The 26,878-nt window shown below is 35.0% G+C and overlaps 2 protein-coding genes across 2 annotated transcripts in view; one reads left to right on the top strand and one right to left on the bottom strand.

The window, feature by feature from the left end:
* LOC111641818 (vacuolar protein sorting-associated protein 13C-like) overlaps nt 1-26,878 on the top strand; it is a 163,493-nt gene that overhangs the window by 110,842 nt on the left and 25,773 nt on the right. Inside the window, exons 20-21 of the mRNA XM_023388051.1 lie at nt 13,114-13,250; nt 13,334-13,529. Of these exons, the coding sequence (XP_023243819.1) occupies nt 13,114-13,250; nt 13,334-13,529 (333 nt within the window). The remainder of the gene's footprint in view (nt 1-13,113; nt 13,251-13,333; nt 13,530-26,878) is intronic.
* LOC111641820 (general transcription factor II-I repeat domain-containing protein 2B-like) lies at nt 23,722-26,141 on the bottom strand. The gene has a single exon (XM_023388053.1). It carries the CDS (start codon nt 24,400-24,402, stop codon nt 23,749-23,751), a length of 654 nt encoding a protein of 217 aa, XP_023243821.1. The 5' UTR covers nt 24,403-26,141; the 3' UTR covers nt 23,722-23,748.

Here is a 26,878-nt window from a genome sequence, read left to right on the forward strand (position 1 = left end):
CAGTGTTTGTTTTGGTACTGATTTGTCTGTAGAAAAGTTTTTCATTGTTTGTGAATAATTTATTTTGTTGTTTTCGTAGTGTACATGTTTTGTATCGTTTGAGTCTACGTGCTTTGGCTGCGAGTTTTTGTTTTAGTGTATCGATGTATTCTGTAATGTGTGTGTTGTGATGTTCATGTTTTGTGTGTGTTTTGATTTTCTTGAAAATGTTTTTGAGTTGTTTCTTTAATTTGGGTGTTATGTTGTTTTTAGTGTATTGTGTCAGCCTGCCTAATTGCTGTCTAATGTCATTTATTTGTGTTTCTATTCTTCTCTGCCAGGCAGGCTTGTGATAGGATTGTGTTTTGTGTGTGTCTGTCTGTGAGTGTATTTTCAGTCCATGGTGTGTTACTACTGTGACTGCCCCAGCATAAACTAATGTATGAATGTCTGAGAGTGTAGAAATTAAATGAATGTAGTTTGGTAGTAAGTGAGTGTTTACATAATTTAGTGTTTTTCCTACTATCTTTGACATGTTGATTTTTGGTATTCGTGGTCTTTGAGTGGGATCTGTGCCTGTATATTTAGTGAGTGTTTCCTGAAATATAAGTGAGAGCATATTAACTAATTCTATGTCTACGTTATCAGTGATGGATGAGGAAGTGCCTGTAGTATCATTAGTTGTAGTTGTTGTATGTGTGATATTATCAATGCTTGTTGCTGGATTATCCTGACAGGTTACGTGATCTTCATTAATATTAAATGTTTTTAGTATGTTGATATATTTGATCAGCAACCTGTTGTTTGATAAGTTCAAGTGTTTGTGGGAAAAGGTTGTTGTGTATAATTGTTCTTTTTTGATCAACAACCCTTTGCTCGGTGACAGTGAAGTGAGAATATTGTTGTGTGAATCTATGGTGTAGTTCTTGTCTGTATGCTGTCATGTTTGTTTTGAGTCTTGTGTTGGTGTAGTAAGAACAGATGATGAACTTGTTCATTTCATCTGTTGGTGTGGTTTTCCAGCCTTTGTGGTCTGTGGATGCATTGCCACAGAAACACCAACGTTAGGTTGGTTCTTCATATCTGTCAAGTGCTGGCAAAAGCATGACTTTGCAGTAGTCATGCTTGGGCCAGCATTGCTTTCACCACCAGTAGCCAAGAGAGACTGTGGCCTATTTTTTAAATGTGAGCTTCTGCCTAACTCACAAACGTGGACCTTGTTAACCCAGGCAACGTCCGAGCCGGTATCACACTTTGATCTGGTTACTACCATGATAATTATCTCCACAGAATGTGGGTGGTGTCACTCTTAGCTTCATTTCTCCCCATAGACCTTACTGGCTTGGGTGTCCCTACCAGGAGCTTGTGCTCCAGCCTGCATTGCTATACAGATTAGTAAAATTATTGGGCTCTCCCACCACGTGCAGGTGTTGATCATGGTATAGCATCGTGTATAAGTAACCACATTCCATTTGCTTAATAAATTACATTGGTTACATGGCATTTGGCATGTTTAGCAGAAATATGTAAATCTCAAATAATTCAAAGTCACGAATATTTGGTTCCCTGAATTTCAATCTAATGAGGATTTCCTGTATATGTTATCATTTTGTGTCAGTTGATATCATTTGATGTAAGTTAACAGATGTTCTAAATTTAAAAATATGGAAACATTTAAGAATATGTAACAACAGTTTATATTATTTCCAAAACTTAACTGTTCATTTATATAAAGTAGATGACTGCTGATCAATTGTCATTTGTTATGAACTGACAAGAAATATTAAATGATATTGATTCATATTTGATATCAATTATTGGAAATAATCTATCCTCACTTCCTCAGCCGTTTACTTACAAATATAATCAAACACCAAACACTTGCTGAGCTTACTATTGATTTAATACTCAAACATTTTCAGCCTATTTCTAATAGGCCATCCTCAGGAAATTACTGTTCTACAATTGAACACAAAGCTTTTCAAACACACTTTAAATTTAAAAATTTTTTAAATCTTTACATTAAACTGTAAAATATTAAATATTTAACAAAATACTAACATAATATATAATTAAACAAATGTAAAAATAAACTAATATAACGAAATATACATTAAACCAGTTAAAGTACAACCGCCACAAGTTTAAGGGTTTTTAATTCTCATTTCCATTTCTATCACATATTTCCATGCTGTTGGAAGATCATTAGCATCCATGGCATTTAAGCAATTGTTATTTACTTTACTCTTATATACCTCCATTTTCTCCATACCCAATGCAATCGTCAGAGAATGGATCGATCCCCTCGATGTGGGTTCCTGTTAGTGGTGAGGGGACCTCCCAGAGATGGTTTAGTAATTCTTCTTTACCATCCCTGGGATCTGAACGCCCACCCACATGTTTGCCGTGCGTGGTATCCCATACGTTGGAAATGGGGATCCTGGTAGTTGAGGGACAACATAACGTTCCTAACACACTGCTTTGGCCCCTGCTTCGGATAAACGGGTGGCTCAAATCAGGCTCCATTTGAGTCAATCGGCTGGTTGTTAAGTCAGTTTGACCTCAGCCTGGAGTCAACTAATCGATGCAGACCGGGCTGACACGTCAGACAAGATGTGCTCTTCTTGACTGCATTGTGAGGGTATAGCTCCTGGAAAACCCTGGTGTGACGGTCTATGGGAGTCTTCCATGTGATGGCATCCCCTTGTTGGGCCCCATGGTGGGTGAGGTCACTGGGAGCTGAATAATTAAACTTTAATCATGGATTCCAAAAATTCAAAACATCCTGATACATCAACAATATCAAAGACCAAAGAAAAGACCTCCAGTCAACCTGCTTACTTAATAGTGCATGCAACTGGACAAAAACCTGTTGCTAAGAGTTTACCTTTTTTGATTCAAAGGTTATTTGAATTAATCATTGGGCACCTAAAAAACATACAAAAATTGAGGTTGGGACCTACTAGTGGAAACAGCCTCTCCTCAACAAACAACAAAGCTTTCGACAATGAAGACCCTTGGAGACATTGGAATATCAGTCACACTACACAGAAGTATGAACTATAACGTGGTGTGAAATCCGAGTTTGATTTGATGTCTGAAGATGAATCAGACATTGAGATTGGCTTGTTGGACCAAGGTGTCACTTCTGTCTGATGCATTTCAATCTGTCGAGATGGCAAGTTGATAAAACAACCACTTCACACCTAAGCGATAATTCCAGTAAATGAACAAAAAAATTTTAATATTCGAATGTTTTTGGGCGTCTCAGCAGCATTTTCCATGATTTACTCAACTAGTTGAGATTGCAACGAACACGAGTAAATCATGGAAAATGCTGCTGAGAAGCCCGAAAACGATTTTGGACGTCTTTCAGAGGCCCTCATCAGGAAAAATTGCATAGAATAGAAAAACAGTTCTATCTTTTTAACAGTTTTTGAACATAGCTGTGTTCTAATTTATAAATATTTTAATTATATGTTGTAATATGTGACAATCTTTGTGTTCAACATCGTTTAAATGTAAAAAATTAGAACACAGCTATGTTTGAAAACTGTTAAAAAGATAGAACTGTTTTTCTATTCTATGCAATTTTTCCTGACGGGGACCTCTAAAAGANTCCAGAACATTCTAAATTAATTAATAAATATTAATTTAATTTTAATTATTAAATTTAATAAGAGATAGTGCCTAATACCTACCCCTAGACCAAATTACTTAGCATTTAATTACACAGATGTGCAAAAAAAAATTTTTTTTTCCAGCTGCATGGAATATTTTTGCTGAATTACATGTTTTAAAGATCGCAGATTTTAAAAATAACTTCCATTACATCCCATCATGTAAAGGATTTTGCAAAATAAAAACAAATTTTTGATAAAAGCTCTTATTTATTACAATGAACTAAATATATTATATTTTCTTACAACTAATCAACAAATTGTTTCTGATATTTATATACAATTTTAGGTCTAGTCTTTTTTCTTATGAAACCTTTTCTTCTTTTTTTTTTTTTTTTTTATGCTTCTCCAAACTCATTTACGATTTCTTTCTCTGGTTTCTTGATTGAGCATCCAACAGTAGTCAGCTAACATATTGACATCCCATTTTCTTTGGTAATGTCTCTCGATATCACAGACATCCAGTTGAAATCTTTCACACTGTTCTTCATTGTAGGCTTCCAAGTTTTCAGGAAAATAGTCAATATGGGAGTGTAAGAAATGAACTTTTAAGCTCATCTTGCATCCTTGAGCTTCATATGCTGCTGCCAGCATGTGTTGTACAATGGTTTTGTAGTCAGAGTCCTTAGTATTCCCCAAAAACTTATGCACTACATTCTTGAAAGAGTCCCATGCTTCTTTTTCTTTTTCTCCCATTGTTTCCAAAAATCTGCTTTGTCTTGATTTCCAACTTTCAATTTGAAATATGCAAATTAAACTTTCTTTACAAACTCACTTACGTTTCTTTGTTGACTTTTCACTGTGTATTTACCACAAACATAACAGAAGCTGTCGGGAGAAATTACACAACCTCTGCGAGCTATATTCCAGAAATAAAAATACAAGCACAGCAGTATTTTGAATGCTGGATATAAATTGAGTGTGGCATTAGATGGCCAGTGAGATGCTGAACTTATTTAGCTTGTTGAAACATGATCTAATCCAACAGCAGGTTGTTTATATTAATTCCTAGTATTCTAGATAACATGTTGAAACATGCTCAACCTCACCAATAATATTACTCACTATCAACTTTTAACCTGTTTCTATATGATCATGCGACCTTCCTCCTAACACTAAAACTACTTAACCCACCCCCACCACTATTCTCTTCAACCATTAACATTTTTATTTATTTATTACCAAGTCCAACTATAATTGATAGAATTAATGTCAGAAGTCTTCGTTTTAAGACCATTATTTTAAATTTAAAAAAAAATACTAAATTTTAAGTTAACTAGGAATTATACACTAAATACAAACAAAAACTTTAGTGTAACAAAAAAAATTGACGAAATGGAATTTTTTTGGTAATTTTTTCATTTTTACCAAGTTGAAATCTATAAGAAATTGTATAAAAATTAGTGTTGCAATGAATAGTATATTTGGCCTTAGGCCAAATACCGAATATTCGGCCAGGAGCGTGGCCAAATAGCCAAATATTCAGCCAAACTATTCGGTTTGATTAACGCACGTATGAAAATTGGCACACAAAGCGCATTATGGCAAGGACCCTTCTCTCTATTGGCCCACTGTCACTACGCTTTGTCAATCGCATTAATTCTTGACAGTTGTAGCAGATAGACAAAAGCATCATGGCAGTACTGTATGTGATAAATAATATCAAATGTGGATAACAATGAAATGACCTACACATGTAAATAACGGAAAAAGAACAGAGAAGGACCGCAAAGTGAAAATGTGAAAATAAATATGAAATTGAGTTGATAACATAATCAAACAATTCGAGGCAGCTTATTCACGCAAAATTCGCGGCTGTCAATGCCAAACAATTGTTGTCATAGACTTCGGAAAGCTAAATGCTTGTAATGAAAGTCACTTAGCATGCACGGGCGAAAGCCTGGGGCCGTTTGGGCCACCAAGCTGTCTCGAATCTGTGAAATCATAACTGTGACTTATACCGACGTCCTATCTGTCTGAAGCATCCTAAGCCAAGAAAGATGACTGTAACATGACTTGATATTGATGTCCATTGCCAGCACAGCAGCTACACTACTGTCAGTTCCTCTTTTCTACTCTAACACTCCCACTGCCTGTCACCCACCCTTACACCCCTCCTGTCAAATAAGAACAAAGACAGGATACTAAGTGCCTCAAGTCAGTTACTGGCTAACTGACTTGAGCATATGTACTCGAGTATATGACTTATGCATGTGTATTGTTTTCTCAACCTAAATTTCATGCAACATAAGATTCAGAATTAAGTATATTGAATTGTAATAGGAGAGATGAAGGCTGCTTCTGTTGCCTGTCCCAGTTTGAAAATCTGGCAAGGCTAAGTTAGCATCTTCAGGAAAAATATCTAGAATGTTAAGTCATTTTAAATTCAAAATTTTAATTTTATTGATATTATTATGATATAAAAATATATTGGATAAAAGATATATACATTGAATCAGTTTAAATTCAAAATTGCTATACAGTGGAACCTTGGTTAATGAACTTAATCCATTCCATGACTGTTCATTAACCCATAGAAATTAATGCAAATACAATTTATCTGTTCTAGCCTTGGGAATTTTTGTAATTTTATTTGTAAAATGGGTTTTCTTTGATTTAAAATACAGGAAAACATAATATCTATCATTACAGCAGCAAATATGTAAACTTCATTTAATAAAATAGCACTGTACATATCTTCGTTTATACAGAGCTTAATGCTTGGAAGGGGAATCCCCCTCCATAAAAATATCAGGTAGAACTGCATGAGTCTCTTTTAATAATGAACAAGAAAGTGGTCTAAAGTTGAGTGTCTTAGTCTTTTAATTAAAATTTTTCTAAAATGCTATATCACATTGTTGTTCATTAAATTAATGACCCTATTAGCCACAACTTTGTTAGGGTGGTGCTTCTTGATAAATCCTGCACATCATTTCATTTCTGCAAATTTTCTTCATCTCAGCAATAGTGATTTCTTCCCTAACCTTCTCTTCTTTTGATAAATGCTCTTCTTGTAAGAATTTAATCTGTTCTTCCTGCAAGACAACCATCTCTTCATTTTTATGGTCCTTTATCAACTCCTCCATGTTTGCATCTTCTACCTCTAATCCCAAACTCTTGCCAATGGACACAATTTCATGCACTACATCAGGAGAGCTCTCTGCTTCAAATTCCTCAAAGTTTTGCTCTGGGACTCAAGTTGGCCAAAGTTTCCTCCAGGCCGATTGCAAAGTGCGGTGAGAGACCTCATTCCAGGCTTTGTCAATAAGGTTGATACAATGCAGGATGTTAACTCTTAGAGCTTTTTGGAAGGTGCATTTGGTATCATTGGTAACCTGGAAACACCTGGTGAACAGTGCCTTATTATACAGCTTTTTAAAATTGAAAATCACTTGCTGATCCATTGATCCATTGATTGCAGTAATGGAATTGTTTTGAATGGAAGGAATTTGACCTTGATGAAGTCATAATCACTATCTAGGTCTTCTTTGAAACTTGGTAAGTGTGCTGAGGCATTATCTATTAAGAGAAAATATCTAAGAGGAAGATCCATTTGCTGAAGATAATTTTTTACAGTTGGAACAAACACTTCTGTGAGCTAATCCATGAATAAAGACAGAGTTAACACATGTCTTGTGTGAGAGTAGCCAAGGGTATAAGTAAATTACTTATATCACTTACTGGTGCACGATCGTGTGATCGGCTCTCTAAACTTTTTATAGGAAGGCGCTGTATCAAAATTGATCTGAACGGCGAAGTTCAGATGCTCATCAGGTTCCCGACACCAGTTAATCAATCTTATTATACGCGGATTAACACGCGTATGCGATCTGATCCGGAATCAATTTAAGAGACATTTAAGTATATTTAACAAGAGTAAATTTAATAATTCTAAAACAAACGAATACAAATAATCGATGAACAACAATTAAGCTACAAGCTATAGGCTAAGACTTATTCTATGCTAATGCGCGATCGAGAGAGAGAGCTCACAAAATCATTCCAAAACATACGACCTGTTTAGTTGTCGTCGTCTTCTTCTCTGTAGGTAAGGGACACCTTGTAGATAGAGTTCATATTACTTTCGTATGGGAGATCAATATGTGCACAAAATATAAAAGTATCACTTCTACGTGTAGACTCGGGACTTAGTCTATGGGACTCTGTTGAGGGCGTTGGTCATCAGGAGGAAAACTGCGTGGAGTTTTGACGCTTCAGATCTGTCGAAGAACTCCTCGAATTCGGACTAAATTCCCTTATATCTCCTGAATTTCGACCAATCATTGGCCAGTAACTCTTTCATGAGAACGGACGAAAGGGGGATGAATGAGGGGTAACCATTTCCCATCTGAGCGAGATTTTTAACCAGATAAGGGAAAGTCAGAGGATGTTCTCTTCTGTGAAAGGAAGTAGCATCTGTTATCTGGTTTTTTCCACGTCTAAAACACTAGTTTTTCACAAAAATGATGTAATATTTTGTGTCGATATTTTACCATTATTAATAAAAATTCATAAATTAGACCCAGGGCCTTTCGGGTCTCACACTTGCTATTTGCCTTCCATTGTACAGGCAGTTTGGACTTTATCACATTATTGCTCTTAAAGGTGTAGGGATTTTCAGCATTGTAGACTAAAAGTGGCTTGATGTGAAATTCTAAATATTTTAAGCTGAAATATTCTAAAAATTACATAGAAAATTATTTAAAAATTAAATATTATATTTTGATAAATTTTTATCAAAACTAAAAATCAAGAAGAACAAGGAACAAATGTATCCTGTGATAACAGTCAGTTCCTGAGAGATCTTTTATCTTCATGACTAAAGGGCTGATTAAACCAAAAAGACTCATCATGATACCCAGTCAGATGATCTTAACTCTTAACATCCATTGGATGTTGAAAAGAGTATAAAAGATGGATACGCGCCAAAATCCGTGCACATCATCGCACATCATAAGGTATCCTCTTATTATGAATTTGTGTTCCATACTTCTTGGGATTGGAACTTCCTCCCACCAAATAGAATTGGAAAAAGTCAAGTTTTACAGAGATAATATAATATCATTGTAAACTCTCTCTCATATCTCTCATACTAAGGACAGGATAGTTAAGATAGATTTAAGTTTGAAATAGTCCATTTGTAAACTGCTTTTATTTTATTTGGTATTATTAAATGTTGTTATTCCTTTGTTAACTAGTAACTAGGTGTATTTGGTATATTCAGGGCCAGACATCCTATCACTTACTCGCAAACCCTCCCACTTGAAATTCCTCTCAAAAGAGTACAAGCGTGCCTAATGCTATATCTAGGCTGGTGTCAGGAAAAACAACTTCCAAGGATTTCTAAAGAACTTCTGTTCTTCATTTTAAGTCTTAGGAAGCCATCCCTTGACATTGCGGGCCAATCTAACAGATTGCATGCCGATTAAGAGACATAGAGTTCAAGTTTTGAGAGCTCTTGCCCTCGGCTTCTCACATTGATTTTCAGGTTACCACTTGCATTAGCACAAAATAAGAGGGTGATCCTGTCCTTCATGGGCTTGTGTCCAGGTAGCACTTTCTCTTCTTGGGTTATGTACTGTACATTTGTCTAGGCATTTTTTCCAAAAAAGACCAGTCTCATCACAATTAAACACTTGATTTGAGACATATCCTTCACTTTTTACAAACTCTGTGAATTCATCCACAAATGCTTTTGCTGTTTTTTCATCTGAACTTGAAGCCTCCCCATGCATTATGGCATTGTGATTGCCATTTCATCAACGAAACCTGTGAGTCGCCGATCTGCACATAATGGCAGGATGTCCAATCAGTGCCAGTTCATGTATGGGAGCATTAATTACAGAGACAACTCTCTCTCCAATTGCAAAACAATTATCCTGGTTTATTGTATAAGTGATGCTTATGATAGCAGAATTTTCCATTGGATAACGGGTTTATGACTGTAGATTCTTCTTGAAGTTGATGGGATGACTGGAAGACAGTTGGACGGCCCCAGAGTGTTGTTGTTGGATGATAGTCCATGACAAGAGAGATGAGTTTGTATTGGAGTCAGGGAAGCAGAGAGTATTCTCACTAAGAATAAAGCCATGCAACAGAAAGTCTGGTAGAAGCTTTTCGTGTCCTTGAAATGATCATTTTTATAACTTATTTTTGGGTCCTAGACAGAAATTCCAATAGGTCACTCCAACTCACCTCCTCTTTCTAATTGGTCTTCACTCATTACTAAGTGTAATGAGATTGGAACTCAGATTGCAGGATGATCAATCTTAGGACTTACATCATTCTATTGTTTTAACATGAGAAATACACTTTTCCAAGAATTCCTTTTAAACATGCCCTTTTATGGGCATAAATTTCTCTTTCTTTTTTTAGCCGCTTTACAAAATAATATTTTTTTATATCTAATTAAACAAAATATATTTATAAGTGTGGTTTCAGTTCACTTCCAGAGCCTCAGAAACCTATCAAACCATCCTCGGCTCGTTTTAAATTCCTACCTGTCTGTACTTGTACTGGGTGTCTAGGTCAACAAGTCACTGTGTTAATTTTTAGCCTTTTCACAAATTATAGCTTCACTAACACTGTCTCCAGCAAGTTGCTTTTCATTGATCCATATTAGCAGCAGTTTTTCAACTTCATCTGAAACTTCAGATCTTTGTTTTGATATCACATTCACTCCTTTAGCCACTTTGGCAGCCTTAAATACTTCTTTGTTTTTAATAATAGTAGAGATAGTTGATTTTGCCACATTATATTTTTTAGCAATATCAACAAAACACAAATGCCATTCTCATGTTTTGCAATAATTTCTTTCTTTAATGCTACACTAAAACATTTTCTTTGCCACTATCACTTTTCTCTTTCTTGGGTGCCATTTTGATTAAATATATAAATCACAAAACTGAAAAAAAGAAGTTTAGCACGAACACTTGGAAAAGCAATGCTTACTTTATGTATGCCTAATAGCAACTGAATTTTGACGCAAAAAACCATTACGTGCATTATCCGAATTTTGTCCGTTATCCAATACAAAATTTTTGCAAAATAAAAGTTCATTAACTGATTTGATTGTTAAATGGTATCCGGAAAATTTAACAAATGGGTGCAGATGTAAACTAGAGAAGCGATTAAATGTGGATTCTCCAAAGCTTCCTTAACATCCACAATGAGAGCTTTCTGATTCATGTGCCCCATATCATGACTATGGGAGAGGGTGGCAAAGGAGTATCTGACAGATGCTCATGATACAAAGCAGTTCGCATTGTGTCTTTGCAAGTAGTTTCTTGTCAGAACAAATGAGGGCATTTACATCTTTAAAATGTAAACGCCCTCATTTGTTCTGACTTGAACTTGTTCAGCCAGAAGATGTAAAGCGTGATTCAGGCAGGTTACGTGAATAAGATTATTTAAAAAGTTCTCGTCATGCTCATAAACGGCACAGTCTTCTGCAAGCATGACATAACTTTAATTATACAATAGCATTACACATTCCTGAATAACTTGCTGTTGCCTCTGCATTCGTCCTATCCAGAAATTTACATAAAAGATGATAAATTTTAGCACAGTCTTCTGTTAAGTTTTTATACTACCATTAAAGCAACATATCATCCACATGCATCTACAGTTTCATCTACAGCAAACCATATAGCATTGTAACTAATTTCTTTGTGGATTTCTTCAAGCACTTCCTGATGAACACGTGGAAGATAATTCTTCTGCAGTGTTGATTCACCAGGAAGATTCTGATTTGTGTATTTTTCTAAGTACAGTAGAACCTTGATTATCCGGACTAATTGGGGATGAAGATAGTCCGGATAAGGAAAAATCCGGATAATCGAAACAAATACTTTAATTTGTCTTTTAATGATAATACAAAACATTTTCTTTTCGATGACATATTGGTAATATTGAAAGTAAATACTGTATTTAAATCGTGATCAAATTTTCAAGAAACAAACGTTCGTATTGAATTTGGACTACTACTGACCAATGCTAACAGACTACCTATTGTTTAAAAGGCCCTCTGGTGGCGCAAGAAAACGGATTTTATAAAATAAAAAGCAGTTGAAACTGCATTTTTATGAATAAAAATTTGACGAACTATTTATCGTTTTATGACGAGTAAAAGTTTTTCGTCGTGTTCGCGGCTTTTAAGTAATGCGTAAACCTTCGAAATGCGAGGCCCTTTGGACTGCGAGGCATAGGCGGTGGCCCACGTTGCCCATGCCTTACGCTGCCCCTGGTCATAGAAATGATGTAATTTGAAAATAAAATTATTTATAAATACGTATGTCAAATTATATTTTTATTACGACGCAAAATATATTTAAGAGTTTACGGCCACTGTGCCGGGTGAGACGTTGTTGAAACAAAAAAAGTTATGCATTCCATCATGTACATAAACAGTTTCGTAATTTGCCAATTGCAAATCAACAAATTCGTAAAATTTTTGTTCATTTTGAACAATCCGGATAATCGAAAATCCGGATAATAGAGGTCTGGATAATCGAGGTTCTACTGTACTTCCAGGGCAAGGGATGCTTCAATTTATGCAATTTTATATTGCATCCTATAAAGGTCTTTGCAGTATCTAAGAAAAATATTTCTTTGATCTTGAGATTCCATTTTTGTGAGCAGCATATGGGATGTTCGATCTTGTCGATGTGCTGTTTGCACGTTTTACAGAATGCACATGATCCTCAAAATGTGATTTCTTCATGCACAAAAATGCATATTGATATCCATTTGACCTTGCAGAACACTTTTGAGCCATCCACCGTGAAGTCTCACTCGGCTAACTTCGCTTCCCTCAATGACTTCAGCAGAAGTTGAGACACAGAACTTTTATGCTTATCCATTAAATTTGCTAGTCTGTAGTTGAATATAAAACTTTCAGGCTGTGCACACTTCTGCACTTCACAGTGTCATCAATTAAAAAGTAACCAAAAAATTACTGAATAAATTTAAATTAACTGAAAAGATAGCCAAGACACTAATTATTTTAATTTTTGTCAAATAAAAAAAAAACCTGAATGTGGCATAAAGTAATTCAACATTGTTTACAAAACGACGTTTGGTGTTTCTGTTTTTGTTCTGAAATCCAAAATGGTTTTTTTTGGTTCTACAATGGTATCAAGGACCTCATACATGACATTATTTTTCGAAAAATTATGTATGTATTTTATAAAATTGCAAGAAAATCCAATAAATCAAGCATTTTTGTTGATTTCAATTCAAAAAATTGTAAAAAGTTCATTTTTGTCAGTTAGAAGCAAAATGTGTTATTTTCAGAACTCTCCTTGGATTCTTGGATAAACTAAACATAAGTATTTATAAAAAATTACTGTAAATACAAAAATTATAAATATTTTAAGTGAATTTTAGTTTTTATAATCTCTTAAACAAAATGTAAAGAGATGTTTGTAAAAATTTTTAGCTTTTTTCTTTATAGATCCATTTCAGTTTTAGTCCAAGAGGTATTGTACACAAAACAAAACCAGATCCATGGTCTTTACAGCAAGATGTTGTTGATTTTTTCTTTAATTCAATTGGTGCTACTTTGACTGAAGTTAAAGATGTAGAATTGAGGTATATTTCTAGGGCTCGTTTCTATTTATTTACATCCTTTATATGAATATGAGTTTAGTTATGTAAAAATTATTTTTCTTTAGGATGGCCTTCTATGAAAAGAGAGGAAAAGTTGTTACTCCTGTTGAATTATTAATGGATGTGAAAAGCCATTACATTAATCAAATAATTCAGCAAGCATATGTTTTAATATTAGGACTAGATATATTAGGGAATCCTTTTGGTCTAATAAAAGATTTTACTCAAGGATTAGGAGATTTTTTTTATGAACCTTTTCTGGTAAGTGTTTCTATTCAATTTGTAATGTGTAACATTTTTTAATATTTAATGATATATAAATTCTTTAATATAAATTTTTCTTTTTTAATTTTAAATAAATACAGGTAGGCCTCCTACAATGCAGTACCTTTACAACGCGTTTTCGCTCCAATGCGGTTGGAAAAATGCGGTAATTTTCTTACAACGCGGTACTTTTACAATGCAGTTTACGGTATTTAGAAATGAATTATCTTTCACATAACAGAAAAATCGCAACGGATCACATGATACGAGCCACAGTTCGGTATACAGAGCTAAAAGTCTTTAAAAACAGTTGTTTGTTAACGTTGGCATGTTATTTATTCCCTTGAAAGTTTCAGGGGAAGACCGGTTTCTAGACAGATTTGCATCAGTTACCGTAAACACTCAAATATATCACTAAATTTTCCATCATTTATACTGTTTCAATAAGTGGGGACAGCAAAAATGGTCCAAAACACAGTATAAACTTCTATTGGGTGTATATTTTTAACAACATAGTGAAGAAAAGTTATTTTTTGCGATTTTTACTGTCCACAAAACTGATTGAAAAAATTTTAGCCATAACAATGCCAAATGAAAAGAAAGGACCGTCATTAAAAAGGAAATTTATAACTCTTCAAAGATAGAAATTTTGGATCAAATTAAAAATCAAGAGCAGATAGCTGATATTAGTAGGCATTTTAATTTAAATAAGTCGACTATTCAGTCGATTAAGCAATCAGGAGAAAAGATTAGAAATTTGGTCGCATTCGGATCATCTATTCTTGTGAAAAATATTGCTAGTCCGAGAGCACCTATAATGTAAAAAATGGAACAAGCGCTAATATTATGGGTGGAAGATATGAACAAGAAACGGTTGCCTTTAAATAAAACTGCACTTAAACACAAAGCCTTAAAAATATTTGATTATTTAAAACAAATGGGACAGTCGTCAGCTGCAGTGGCGTAGCGTGGGTGTCAGCCGCCCNGGTTGCCTTTAAATAAAACTGCACTTAAACACAAAGCCTTAAAAATATTTGATTATTTAAAACAAATGGGACAGTCGTCAGCTGCAGTGGCATAGCGTGGGTGTCAGCCGCCCAGAGCGGAGGAAAATTTTGCTGCCCCCCTTATTTAGGTATCTCAATTTAAAATTCAGTTTCGTCACAGAATAAGTAATGAACAATTCCGTGCTCATTTCAATCGGTCCGAATCGTAGGTGTGACAAAAATATGAAATGAAGTGGTTCAAATTTTTACAAGATATTATTATTATTTATTGTGAAATTTTGCCGCCCCTTAAAAGTGCCGCCTCCACTACGCTTTGCCACTGGTCAGCTGATGAAACTAGTGTTAAATTCATGGCTACCAATGGCTGGTTTGAAAAATTCAAAAAACGCCATTCAAACGCCAAGTTTTTCTCTTTTTAGAACCGAATCCCAGTTTTTGTATTGAGTTGGTGTCTCCTATAACGCGATTTCCCACAACGCGGTATTTTCAAGGAACGTATCTACCGCATTGTAGGAGGCCTGCCTGTATATAGAATGTTTTAAATAAAATTTTTCAGACTTACCTTACCTGTAATATTTTACATAATTTTTTCTTAGCCAATATACGAGTTAAACTTCTTATATTTGGAATGAAACTTTAAAATACAGTGGAACCTCAGTATACGTCTGCTTTAGAATATGTCCAATTCGGAATACGTCCTGTTTGGACGAAACAAATTTTGCTCAGTATACAACTTAATTCAATTATACGCGCCATCTATGAACAAGTAGCACTATCGGTGTATTATGCCAGACTAGACGTTCGCGGTGCCACAATTTATAACTTTGTTAAATTTCTTCTTATTTTAATTTGTAAGTAAATGTTATTATTTTTATTAATCATGAATTGCAAAAAGGCAACAGAAAAAAAATGACTAAAATCACAATGGAACTGAAAAAAAGAGATTGTTGAGAAATATGAAGGTGGCACGAGTGTTCGAGATTTAACTGTTGCATACCGTATTCCGAGAATGACAATATCGACAATCGTGAAAAATAAAGACATTATTAAATTTGCTAACGTTGAAAAATAAAGACATTATTAAATTTGCTAACGTTGCGAAAGGGGTTAAATCAATTTCTAAACATAGATCAAAGACATAAAATTGTGTCGAGAAATTGCTTTTGCTTTGGATAACTGAAAAACAGTGTGTTGGCGACAGCGTATCAAAAGCAATTATTTGCGAGAAAGCTAAAAAGATACACGCTGATCTCCTGAAAAATCAAGCAGGAACTAGCCAGGAAAGCGAGGTGTTTAAAGCCAGCCACTTTTTTTTAATTGGGAACAGATTAATCATTTTTACATTACTTCTTATGGGAAAGGTTGGTTTGGTATACGTCCTATTTGATATAAGTCCAAACACCAGGAACGGATTAAGGTCGTATACCGAGGTTCCACTGTACTATAAAAAGTAATTCATTGTTATTACAATTTTTAATTTAAATTTGAATTTTCCATATAATGCTAATCAATACTATTTTATTTGAGTCACATATTTTGGCTCTCTGATGATGATAAATGACATAAACTAAAACAAATAGGATTTCTTTTTTTTTTTGGATTTATTTTGAATTAATGTTTTCAAAGCTTTAAATTGCTTCATCTTTATATACCTCAACATTTTTAATTCAACAATGTATTATGGAGAATATTTTTAAATCTGTTGTCCATGTGTCTGTTATATGTTAAAAGCATAATTATCTACAAAAGTGAAGTATACTTATATATTCTCTATTTGTGCAGAATAATAATAAAAAGTTAACATAATAATAATAATAATAATAATAACTCTCCCATGGTCACCACCTGGTCATGGTGGGAGAGCCCAGTAATTTTACTGAACCATAGGGCAATGCAGGCTGGAGCACAAGCTCCTGGTAGGGACACCCATGCCAGTAAGTCTATGGGGAGAAATGAAGCTAAGAGTGACCACGCACCCACATTCTGTGGAGAAATTTATGATGGTAGTAACCAGATCAAAGTATGATACCGGCTCGGACATCGCCCAGGTTAACAAGGTCCGCGTTCGTGGGTTAGGCAGAGGCTCACGTTCGAAAAATAGGCTCCAGTCTCCCTTGGTTACCAGTGGCGAAAGCAGCGCCGGCCCAAGCATGGCTACTGCAATGCCCTCAACAGATGTGAGGAATCAACCTAGCCTTGGTGTTTCTGTGGCAATGCATCCACAGACCACAAAGGCTGGAAAACCACGCCAACGGATGAAATGGACAACAGAAATGAACGAGTTTATCATCCGTACTTACTACACCATCACAAGACTCGAAACAAACATGACAGCATACAGACAACAACTACACCATAGATTCACACAACAATATCCTCACCTCACTGTCACCGAACAAAGGGTTGTTGATCAAAAAAGAACAATTATACACAACAACCTTATCCCACAAACAACACTTGAACTTATCAAACAACAGGTTGCTGATCAAATACATCAACAGACAGAAACATTTAACATTAATGAAGATCACGTAACCTGTCAGGATAATCCAGCAACAAGCATTGATAATAGCACACATACAACAACTACCACTAATGATACTACAGGCACTTCCTCATCCATCACTGATAACATAGACATAGAATTAGTTAATACGCTCTCACTTATATTTCAGGAAACACTCATTAAATATACTGGTACAGATCCCACACAAAGACCACGAATACCAAAAATCAACACGTCAAAGGCAGTAGGAAAAACACTAGATTATGTAAACACTCACTTACTACCAAACTACATTCATTCAATTTCTACACTCTCAGACATTCATACATTAGTTTATGCTGGGGCAGTCACAGTAGTAACACACCATGGACTGAAAATACACTCACAGACAGACACACACAAAACACAATTCTATCACAAGCCTGCCTGGCAGAGAAGAATAGAAACACAAATAAATGACATTAGACAGCAATTAGGCAGGCTGACACAATACACTAAAAACAACATAACACCCAAATTAAAGAAACAACTCAAAAACATTTTCAAGAAAATCAAAACACACACAAAACATGAACATCACAACACACACATTACAGAATACATCGATACACTAAAACAAAAACTCGCAGCCAAAGCACGTAGACTCAAACGATACAAAACATGTACACTACGAAAACAACAAAATAAATTATTCACAAACAATGAAAAACTTTTCTACAGACAAATCAGTACCAAAACAAACACTGATACACAGCACAGTGGCACACCAACAGAAGAAGAACTCACAACTTATTGGTCTTCTCTTTGGTCCAATGCTGTTACACACAATGCTGATGCAGGCTGGATCAAGGAGGAGAACAGAAACTTGCATAACATACCAAGTATGCCCTGTGCTGAAATAAACATACACGACATTCGCTACGCTGTTAACAGAACACACAACTGGAAGACACCTGGTGTAGACAACATTCACAATTTCTGGTACAAAAAGTTTACATCACTGCACCAGGAACTAGCTAAACATCTAACACACATCATCATCAATCCACAAGACATGCCAAAATTTCTTACTCAGGGCATCACCTACATGAAACCTAAAAACAACAACACCACAGACCCCACACAATACAGACCAATTACATGTCTTCCAACACTCTACAAATTATTGACATCCTGTATCACAAACAAAATATACAAACATGTTGAAGAACACGACATTCTTACAGAACAACAAAAAGGTTGCCGTAGAAATCACAGGGGATGCAAAGAACAGTTACTCATAGATTCAGTCATTCTACGGCAAGCACACAAACAACACAGAAACATACACATGGCATATATAGACTACAGAAAAGCATTCGACAGTGTTCCACACAGTTGGCTGCTACATATTCTACACATGTACAAAATACATCCATCACTCATTGCATTCTTCGAAAACACTATGCAGCACTGGAGAACAACACTACATCTCAGGGTTAGTAACACTTCCATACAAACAAACGAAATATTCATTAGGCGAGGAATTTTTCAAGGAGATTCCTTGAGTCCTCTCTGGTTCTGCCTAGCCCTGAATCCATTATCCAACATGTTAAACAACACGCAATATGGCTACAATATCAGACATGAAAAAACAACACAGTTTACACTGTCACATCTCATGTACATGGACGACATAAAACTTTATGCATCCACACAAAAACAACTTCATCAACTCCTACAAATCACACATTCATACACTAAGGACATACAAATGGAGTTTGGCTTAGACAAATGCAAAAAACTTCACATAGAAAAAGGAATCCTGAAGAAAGAAGATTTTGCACTTGGAAATGGAGACGTTATTGAATCCATGGAAGAGGGCGAGTTCTACAAGTACTTAGGATTCCAACAGGCCAAACTAACAGAACATACACAAATAAAGCAACGATTAATTAAAGAATACCAAAGTAGGTTAAACGCTATACTTAGAACACAGTTAAATGCAAAACACACAGTTAAAGCAATAAACACATATGTCATCCCAGTACTCACATACTCTTTTGGAGTTATACATTGGACTCACACAGATCTCGAGCAACTCCAAAGGAAAACAAGAACAACACTTACTAAGCATAAACAACATCATCCTAAATCCGCCACAGAAAGATTAACCCTTCCACGTAAAGAAGGCGGACGTGGCCTGATTGACATAGTTAACCTTCACTACAAACAAATACAGTCACTGCGAGAGTTTTTCTACAAGAAACAAGAAACATCACAGTTACATAAAGCAGTAACTCTAGCAGACTCAAATAACACACCATTAAACTTACACTCACAACATACAGACATGACACAACATATAAAAAGCATAGACAACATTAAGCAATCATGGGCTCAAAAGGCTCTCCATGGCAGGCATCCTTACGACCTGGCCCAGGATTTTGTTGACAAAACTGCGTCAAACAGCTGGTTAGATCGGGGATGCCTCTTTGGGGAGACGGAAGGATTCATGATTGCCATACAGGATCAGGTCATAAATACTAAAAACTACAGAAAACACATACTCAAAGATACAACACTCACAAATGACACATGCAGAAAATGTCACATCATGCCAGAAACTATACAACACATCACTTCTGGTTGCAAGCTCTTGGCACAGACAGATTACTTACATAGACACAATCAAGTAGCAAATATAATACACCAAGAGCTTGCAAAGAAACACAAATTGGCAGACATCCACGAACCATACTACAAGTATATTCCACAGACAGTATTGGAAAATAACACGCACAAAATGTATTACGACAGAGCCATAATCACAGATAAAACAATTTACCACAACAGACCAGACATCACACTCATTGACAAACACAATAAAATCACATACATTATAGACATAGCCATTCCAAACACTCACAATGTACAAAACACATGCACTGAAAAAATTAGCAAGTACACAGAACTCGCCCAGAAATCAGACATCTGTGGAGGATGGGGTGCTTATTGTACCTGTCGTTCTCTCCTGTACAGGTGTGATATCACACACGCTACACAAAAGCCTGGGAACATTACAATTGAGTAGAAATACATACATCACACTACAGAAGGCCACTATATTGAATACATGCCACATTGTTAGGAAATTCCTGAATACAGACACACACACTGACACACTTATTTAATTTTAGTTTTGTTTTGGTTGCTATGCCTTTACTCTGGTCCAGCATAGTACACAGCCACCGGTGTGAACCGAGTATAACTTACAAAACATAACAACAATAATAACAATAATAATTATTATGTACCATATTTCTTTGATTCTAAGATGGCACAATTTCAGATATAAATATTTCTGAAAACTGGGCACATCTTAGAATTGATGGTGCCTTAGAATAAAAAGTTTTTAAAATTTTTCCTCAGTTTGTATGTGGCACCAGCACCACACATTCTGTTTTTACACAGAAATTTCACCTTCTTGTTTGATCTTCATTGCATTCTCAAATTACAATGGAGAACAATTTGGCATGGGCATTTTCTTGCTTAACACAGTATAGTCATACACCATAAATTATCATCTTCAAAATTATCAAAGAACCTTTAAAATATTAATAATCCTGTTAAAGTCATCATGACAATACCTGGTTTTACTTCATTTGGCATCAAAGAAGCAGCTAACTCCATAATTACCAAATCTTACTTCAATTGAGCATTTGTGGAATGAACGAGCATCAGACAGTTGGATGCACCAAGAGTTGAAGGATGCAATGAATTGCATCCTTCCAAGAATTGAAGATTGAATTTTCTGCATTTGGGCTAATATTCCCCAAGACATTTATTGGTTTCCAATAGAGCCCATATCAACAAAAACTGAAGCATCATTATGTAAAAAAGGTGGCTCGACAGCATACTAACAAACTGGTTATAATAATTTGGTCAGATTTTTCAATCTTAACACAATATAGTCATATACCGTACATTATCATCTTCAGAATTATCAAAGAACCTTTAATATATATTTAATAACCACAAAGGGAACTTTAAACTGTCTGATGCTCATTCATTCCATAAATGCTCAATTGAAGTAAGATTTAGTAATTAAAGAGTTAGCTGCTTCTTTAATGCCAACTGAAGTAAAACCAGATGTTGCTATGATGACTTTAACAGGATTATTAATATATTTTAAAGGTTCTTTGATAATTCGGAAAATGATAATTTATGGTGTATGACTATACTGTGTTAAGATTGATTGAATAACTTGGCCAAATTATTATAACCAGTTTGTTAGTATGTTGTCGAGCTACCTTTTACCCATAATGTTTTCTTTCACTTTCCAAATATGAAGTATCAGAATTGGTACAACATACCATAAGAGAAAGTCTGATTTAGAACAAAGGAGAAGCTGGGGTGCCAGGATTCTATGATGACACCACAATATTGTTTATGGAGGCTAATCTGTCCTTCCAGGTAAGATGATTGCTTTATTTGGAACAGGTAGTGAAATACATTACTCCTAGGACATGACATCATTTCCTTTCCGAAGAAATGTTTGGCATTGTCCATTAGTAATTGTCAATTACTAATGGACAATGTCCTAAGCACATCTTTTAATGTCACATGGAAATAGTTTCAAGGAAAAGTCAATGAAACATGGTGCTCATACATGTGTGTCTTTTGGAAATTTCTCTTGAAGTTAGTGTTATTTCATTATAGTGGAGTCACTCAGCAACAGTTAGAAATTTTTGGTTATATCTTTGCTCTTATCTCACATTAAAATGTAAAAAATATTACACTATGATACTGCATTGAAATGAAAAGTTATTGTGTATGCAGAAAAATATGGAAATAGAGTATTTAGTTGTTACTTTGCACAAAAATATGGAATGGCAATCATTTCTCTAATGATGAATATTTACTTTGCTAATGTTAAAATGTTAACCTGTAGCTCTATGGCCATGGCTACTGCAACAAACTCATGCATCATAATGGGCTATCATTAATTAAGGTATCAAACATCTGTCTGTCAAAGAATTTCTGCAGATTTTCACCAGAAGCTGATTAACTTTCAATGATATGTGAAAGAATTAAGGAAAAAAAAGGAAATTAAGAGTTTAGTCAAATTGGAAATGTTGATGAAATTGTAGTATCTCAGATATATTGGAATATATCGAGCTTACATAAGGGGTAATAAATTGAAGACTTTACAAAAATATAATGAGAAAGTTGACAGACATGTTTAATAACCACAAAGGAAAACATAATGAATTAACATTATAACCGACACCCACTTCATTGCCGCGCTTAATTGACTAACATTTGGTTGAGGTGACTCCGACATAAATGTTAATTGCACCCGTGATGATGTGTATATACATGTACCACGTTTAGACTACTTATACCCCGTGTAGGAACACTCCTCTTGGCACTGATTCTGGGGTCTTACTCTTCTGGTGATTCTCTTCCTTGCAACCCCTCTATTCAAACCCATGTGTTTGTATAAAGTCACAACTTTTTATTTAAAATAATAGTCACGTTAGGTTCCATTAATGCGTATCTATTCACCTTATCATCCTCCATGCTGATCTATCTGCGGTCTCTTGTTGATGGAATCGGATTACCTTTCCTTAAGAGACATACAATCTTTCCTTTGTCCTAACTGAGGCTCACCATGGCTCCACACTCACTTGTTTCATCCCGAAGTCCTTCCGAAGGGTAACATCCAAGGAGCAAGAAGGAGAAGAGAAAAAAAAAAAGGTTCTCCGACAGGTCGAACCTTTACTTTTATACCTCCCACCATCACGGAAGGGTTACCTGTCACATGACATGGCAGTCAACCAACTAGCAGTGTTTTCATCATATGACCCAGAATAGGGTGGTATGGGACAAGTCTAAAAACACATGCATAACACAACTCAAACCCCAACACAAACTGAACAGAATTACAATTACACACAATAAAGATAACAAATTTAGGAAGTCTCTTCTCAAGTATAGTAGCGCAGCACTACAAAATCCAGTTTTCTTTGAAATGCCTTGAAATTATGTCATAAATGCTAAAGATGATAAAGAAATCAAGGTTATAAGCATAGACTATGAAAAGTAGCATATCACTGTGATGCTATGTATCACTGCTGATGATTGAAAGTTGCCACCATATTTAATTTTAAATCAAAAAACCATACCAAAAAATGAAATTTTTCCTAAAAATGTTATTGTATATGCACCAAAAAAAAAAAAAAATGAATGATGACAGAGCATATGGAAGATTAGCTAAATGTTGTATGTAATAGACGTCCTGGAAGTCTTAATAACCTGCTTAACATACTAATATTTGATACATTTTGTGGACATTTTGTAAGATTTTATTTTCTCAATGCAAAGTTGAGTCAGCATCAAAATCCAATATACACAATATTCAGGGGGTATTCAAATATTACAGCTTTAGGTTTCCATTAAAATCAGTCTTTTTGTCTTTTCATGACAATTTCTATTAGTCTAATCCAGGGGTGAGCAACCTTTTTAATCAACGGGCCAATTTAAATTTTAAAATTTTTTGGCGGGTCGCACATAAAGTAACACTTATTAATAATTTACAAAACTTTATTTATAATAAACATTAGAATAAAAAAATATAAAATTTAAAAAAAAGTAAAGATTTCATATACAAATTTTAATGCAAAATAAAAACAAACAAGAAAAGAACAGAAAAACGAATTTACTTGAAATTTTTAATGAGAATTTTGGCACTGTTTTTTGACACAAGCTGATCAATATCAACCGGAATTGATGAGGTAGTTACACGTACGCAGCTTTCTAATCGTGCATCACTCAGTCTTGATCGGTGGTCATTTTTGATTAATTTCATGGTTGAAAATAATTGTTCGCAAACATACGTACTTCCGAACAGAGACATCATTTGCTTTGCATTTTTCGTCAAAAGCGGAAATTTCTCAGGGCTCGCATAAGATTTATAAAAATTTTCGATGTTTACTGAGAAAAATACATTTCTTAAATCGGTATTATTCTGCATGTCAATCACTTCCATTTGAAAGTCTTCGGGAACTGTATCCACATCGATATTAAATGGCGAGGAAAACATTTTCATGGAAACCGCTGTCTTCTCAGCTTTGAACATTTGGAATCGTAATTGAAATTCGTTGATTAAAATGTCTATATATTGTGCGTATTTTTGAGAAGTAGTAACGTTTTCTTTTTCTAAATGTGGAAAGTGAGACACATTATTCTGCAAAAGATGCTGTTTCCACAATTTTAATTTGCGCTCAAAGCCCTGAATTTTATCATACAAATTGTGAATAAACTGTCCTTTGCCATGAAGTTCCACATTAAGATCATTGAGATGCTGAGTCATGTCGATAAGAAACCCAAAATTTCACATCCATTCTTTATTACCAAAATGAGGAAAGGCATATCCCTTCATATCCAAGAACAATTGTATTTCGCTTTTTAAGTTGTATACTCTTTTTATCATTGCACCTCTACTAAGCCAACGTACAGTACTTTGGTATTAAAAACCACGTCGCCATATTCAGTTTCTAAATCTTTCAGGAATTCTTTAAACTCACGGTGATTTAACGCGCGTGACTTTATAAAATTGATTAGTTTAATTATTGGTACTGTGACATTTGGCAAACTCAATCTTTTCGCACAAATTTTCCTGGTGAATTATGCAGTGGTTAACGAATATTTCCCTTCCTGTGACCTTCTTAATGTCTTGAAATAGCCTTCCCGATATTCCTACCTACATGCTTGACATTGCTCATGCTCCATCTGTCGATATACCAATAATCTGTTCTAATGAAATTGAAAAATTTTCCAACACAGACTTTAGTTCATCGTACAGGTCTTTGCCGGTTGTAGTCCCTTGCATTGGAATCAGTGAACACAATTCTTCAGTAATATTAAATTTGGTGTCAATACCATGTAAAAATATAGCCAGTTGTGCCATATCACTAATATCGCAACTCTCATCAAGTGCCAAAGAACAGTATTCGAATTTTGCAATGCGTTCACGAAGCGTTGTTGCTATGTTCTCGGACAAGTCTTCAATTCTCCTTGCAATGGTGAATCTTGATAAACTAATGTTTGAAATATTTATTTTATCAGGAAATGCTATTTCTGCAACAGCAGTCAGACATTCTTTTATCATCTCTCCATCCGCAAAGGATTTCATTTTTTTGCCAGTATTTGACTGACAACAAAACTAGCCTTTACTGCTGTATTTGATAAAATAGCTTGATTTTTAAAAATAGCCTGTTGTTTTCCCAAGTTTTTCTCCATTTGAATAAACTTATCTATCCGGAGTTGTCCTGTTAAGTTTTTATATTGTTGTTCAGGTTTTGTATCGTAATGCCTTTTTATGTTATATTCTTTTAATGTCAACACAGTCTCTGAGCATATTAAACATACAGCTTTATCTTCGATGAAAGTGAAAAAAATAATCAAATTTCCACTTTTCTTGGAAATGCCTGTGCTCATCCGCAACCTTCCGTTTTTTTGTTTGCTTTTCCGACATGCTATTATGGATTAAAAATTTGAAAGTTAAAAAAATTTGTAGGAAAACTTAATTTTGAATAAAAAACTCTAATATTACCTTTTTGACAATAATATTGCACTCACGCCTTTCAAGAAACACAAGAATTGCTAAAATTGCTAGTTAACAGCTTACCAGTCTGACTGATTGTGTGACAGAAGCAAACACAAACAAGCACAGACGCGGCGCGTTCATATTGCATGTTTGAACAAGTCACCGACAAGTGTGTATCTCGTCACAAAAAATCACGCAGACGCGGCGCGTTCGTATTGCATGTTTGAACAAGTCGCCGACAAGTGAGTAACTCGTCACAAAAAGTTGTTTCGGTTTAGTATGTACTACCAATTTATTATAATTAATTTTATAACAATATATTGATGGGAGAAAGTCGATAAAATAAATTCAATTTTAAAAATGCTTGGCGGGCCGCATAAACATGTTTAACGGGCCGCAAGCGGCCCGCGGGCTGCGTGTTGCTCATCCCTGGTCTAATCCATGAATTTTCTTACCAGATAATCCTACTGTCAGTAGACAATCAAAAATACAGGGGAGAGGAGGTGCTAGTATATGAGAAGTTCCTCAAATTTTTGCATTGCATAATCGCTGTCTTTTCCTGGTCGTCTTGTTGATTGGAGCAGAGTCTGTTGACTTTCATAACTCTTCTTTGCACAACCTGTTCTCACTGGTGACCTTTGTGATGGCACCAAAAATAAGAGAGTTGCTCTCTCAACCACAAGTCACTATATATCTTCTCCTGCTCTCCTGTTGGGTTTATTGCCCCTTCGAGCAATAATGGAACATTTTAGAAGCTTATAAACAAAGACTTTGTAACTGACAATTTAATTTTATATACAGAAATGACAAGCAATTGTCACAATTTGTCCAAACAGGTCAAAAATAAAATTATAGTCACTGATGCAGGTGCACATCATTATAGGTTTAAATTCAAAAGAAAATTAGATCTAACACATCGGAAATGGAAATAGAACGGAAACACACCAAAAAAGGTTCTCTAATAGAATTCCATCTGAAGAAAGTCCTAAGATGGACCAAAAATGTTCATGGTATGTTATAACTTTTGCAAAGCTTCATAAGGTTAGTGAGATATATATATCAACATTTTGTTTTTTAAGATGGATTTTATTAAAAATAAAATTGTGCAAAAATGCAGTGAGATGGTTGTGATTCTTGGTGGCATGACTAACCAACTTCAACCACTGGATGTTTCAGTCAACAAACCATTTTAGTATTATTTCAGAAAGGAATATGAATCCTGGCTGTTGACACCTTCCAG

This window comes from Centruroides sculpturatus, unplaced genomic scaffold, assembly GCF_000671375.1.
Source record: "Centruroides sculpturatus isolate CEXI.00-Female unplaced genomic scaffold, Cexi_2.0 scaffold1473, whole genome shotgun sequence".
Classification (NCBI taxonomy): domain Eukaryota; kingdom Metazoa; phylum Arthropoda; class Arachnida; order Scorpiones; family Buthidae; genus Centruroides; species Centruroides sculpturatus.

Excerpts from the sequence above, each read along its gene's own strand:
- LOC111641820 (XM_023388053.1), bottom strand. The coding sequence starts at position 24,402 with ATGACTCAGCATCTCAATGATCTTAATGTGGAACTTCATGGCAAAGGA.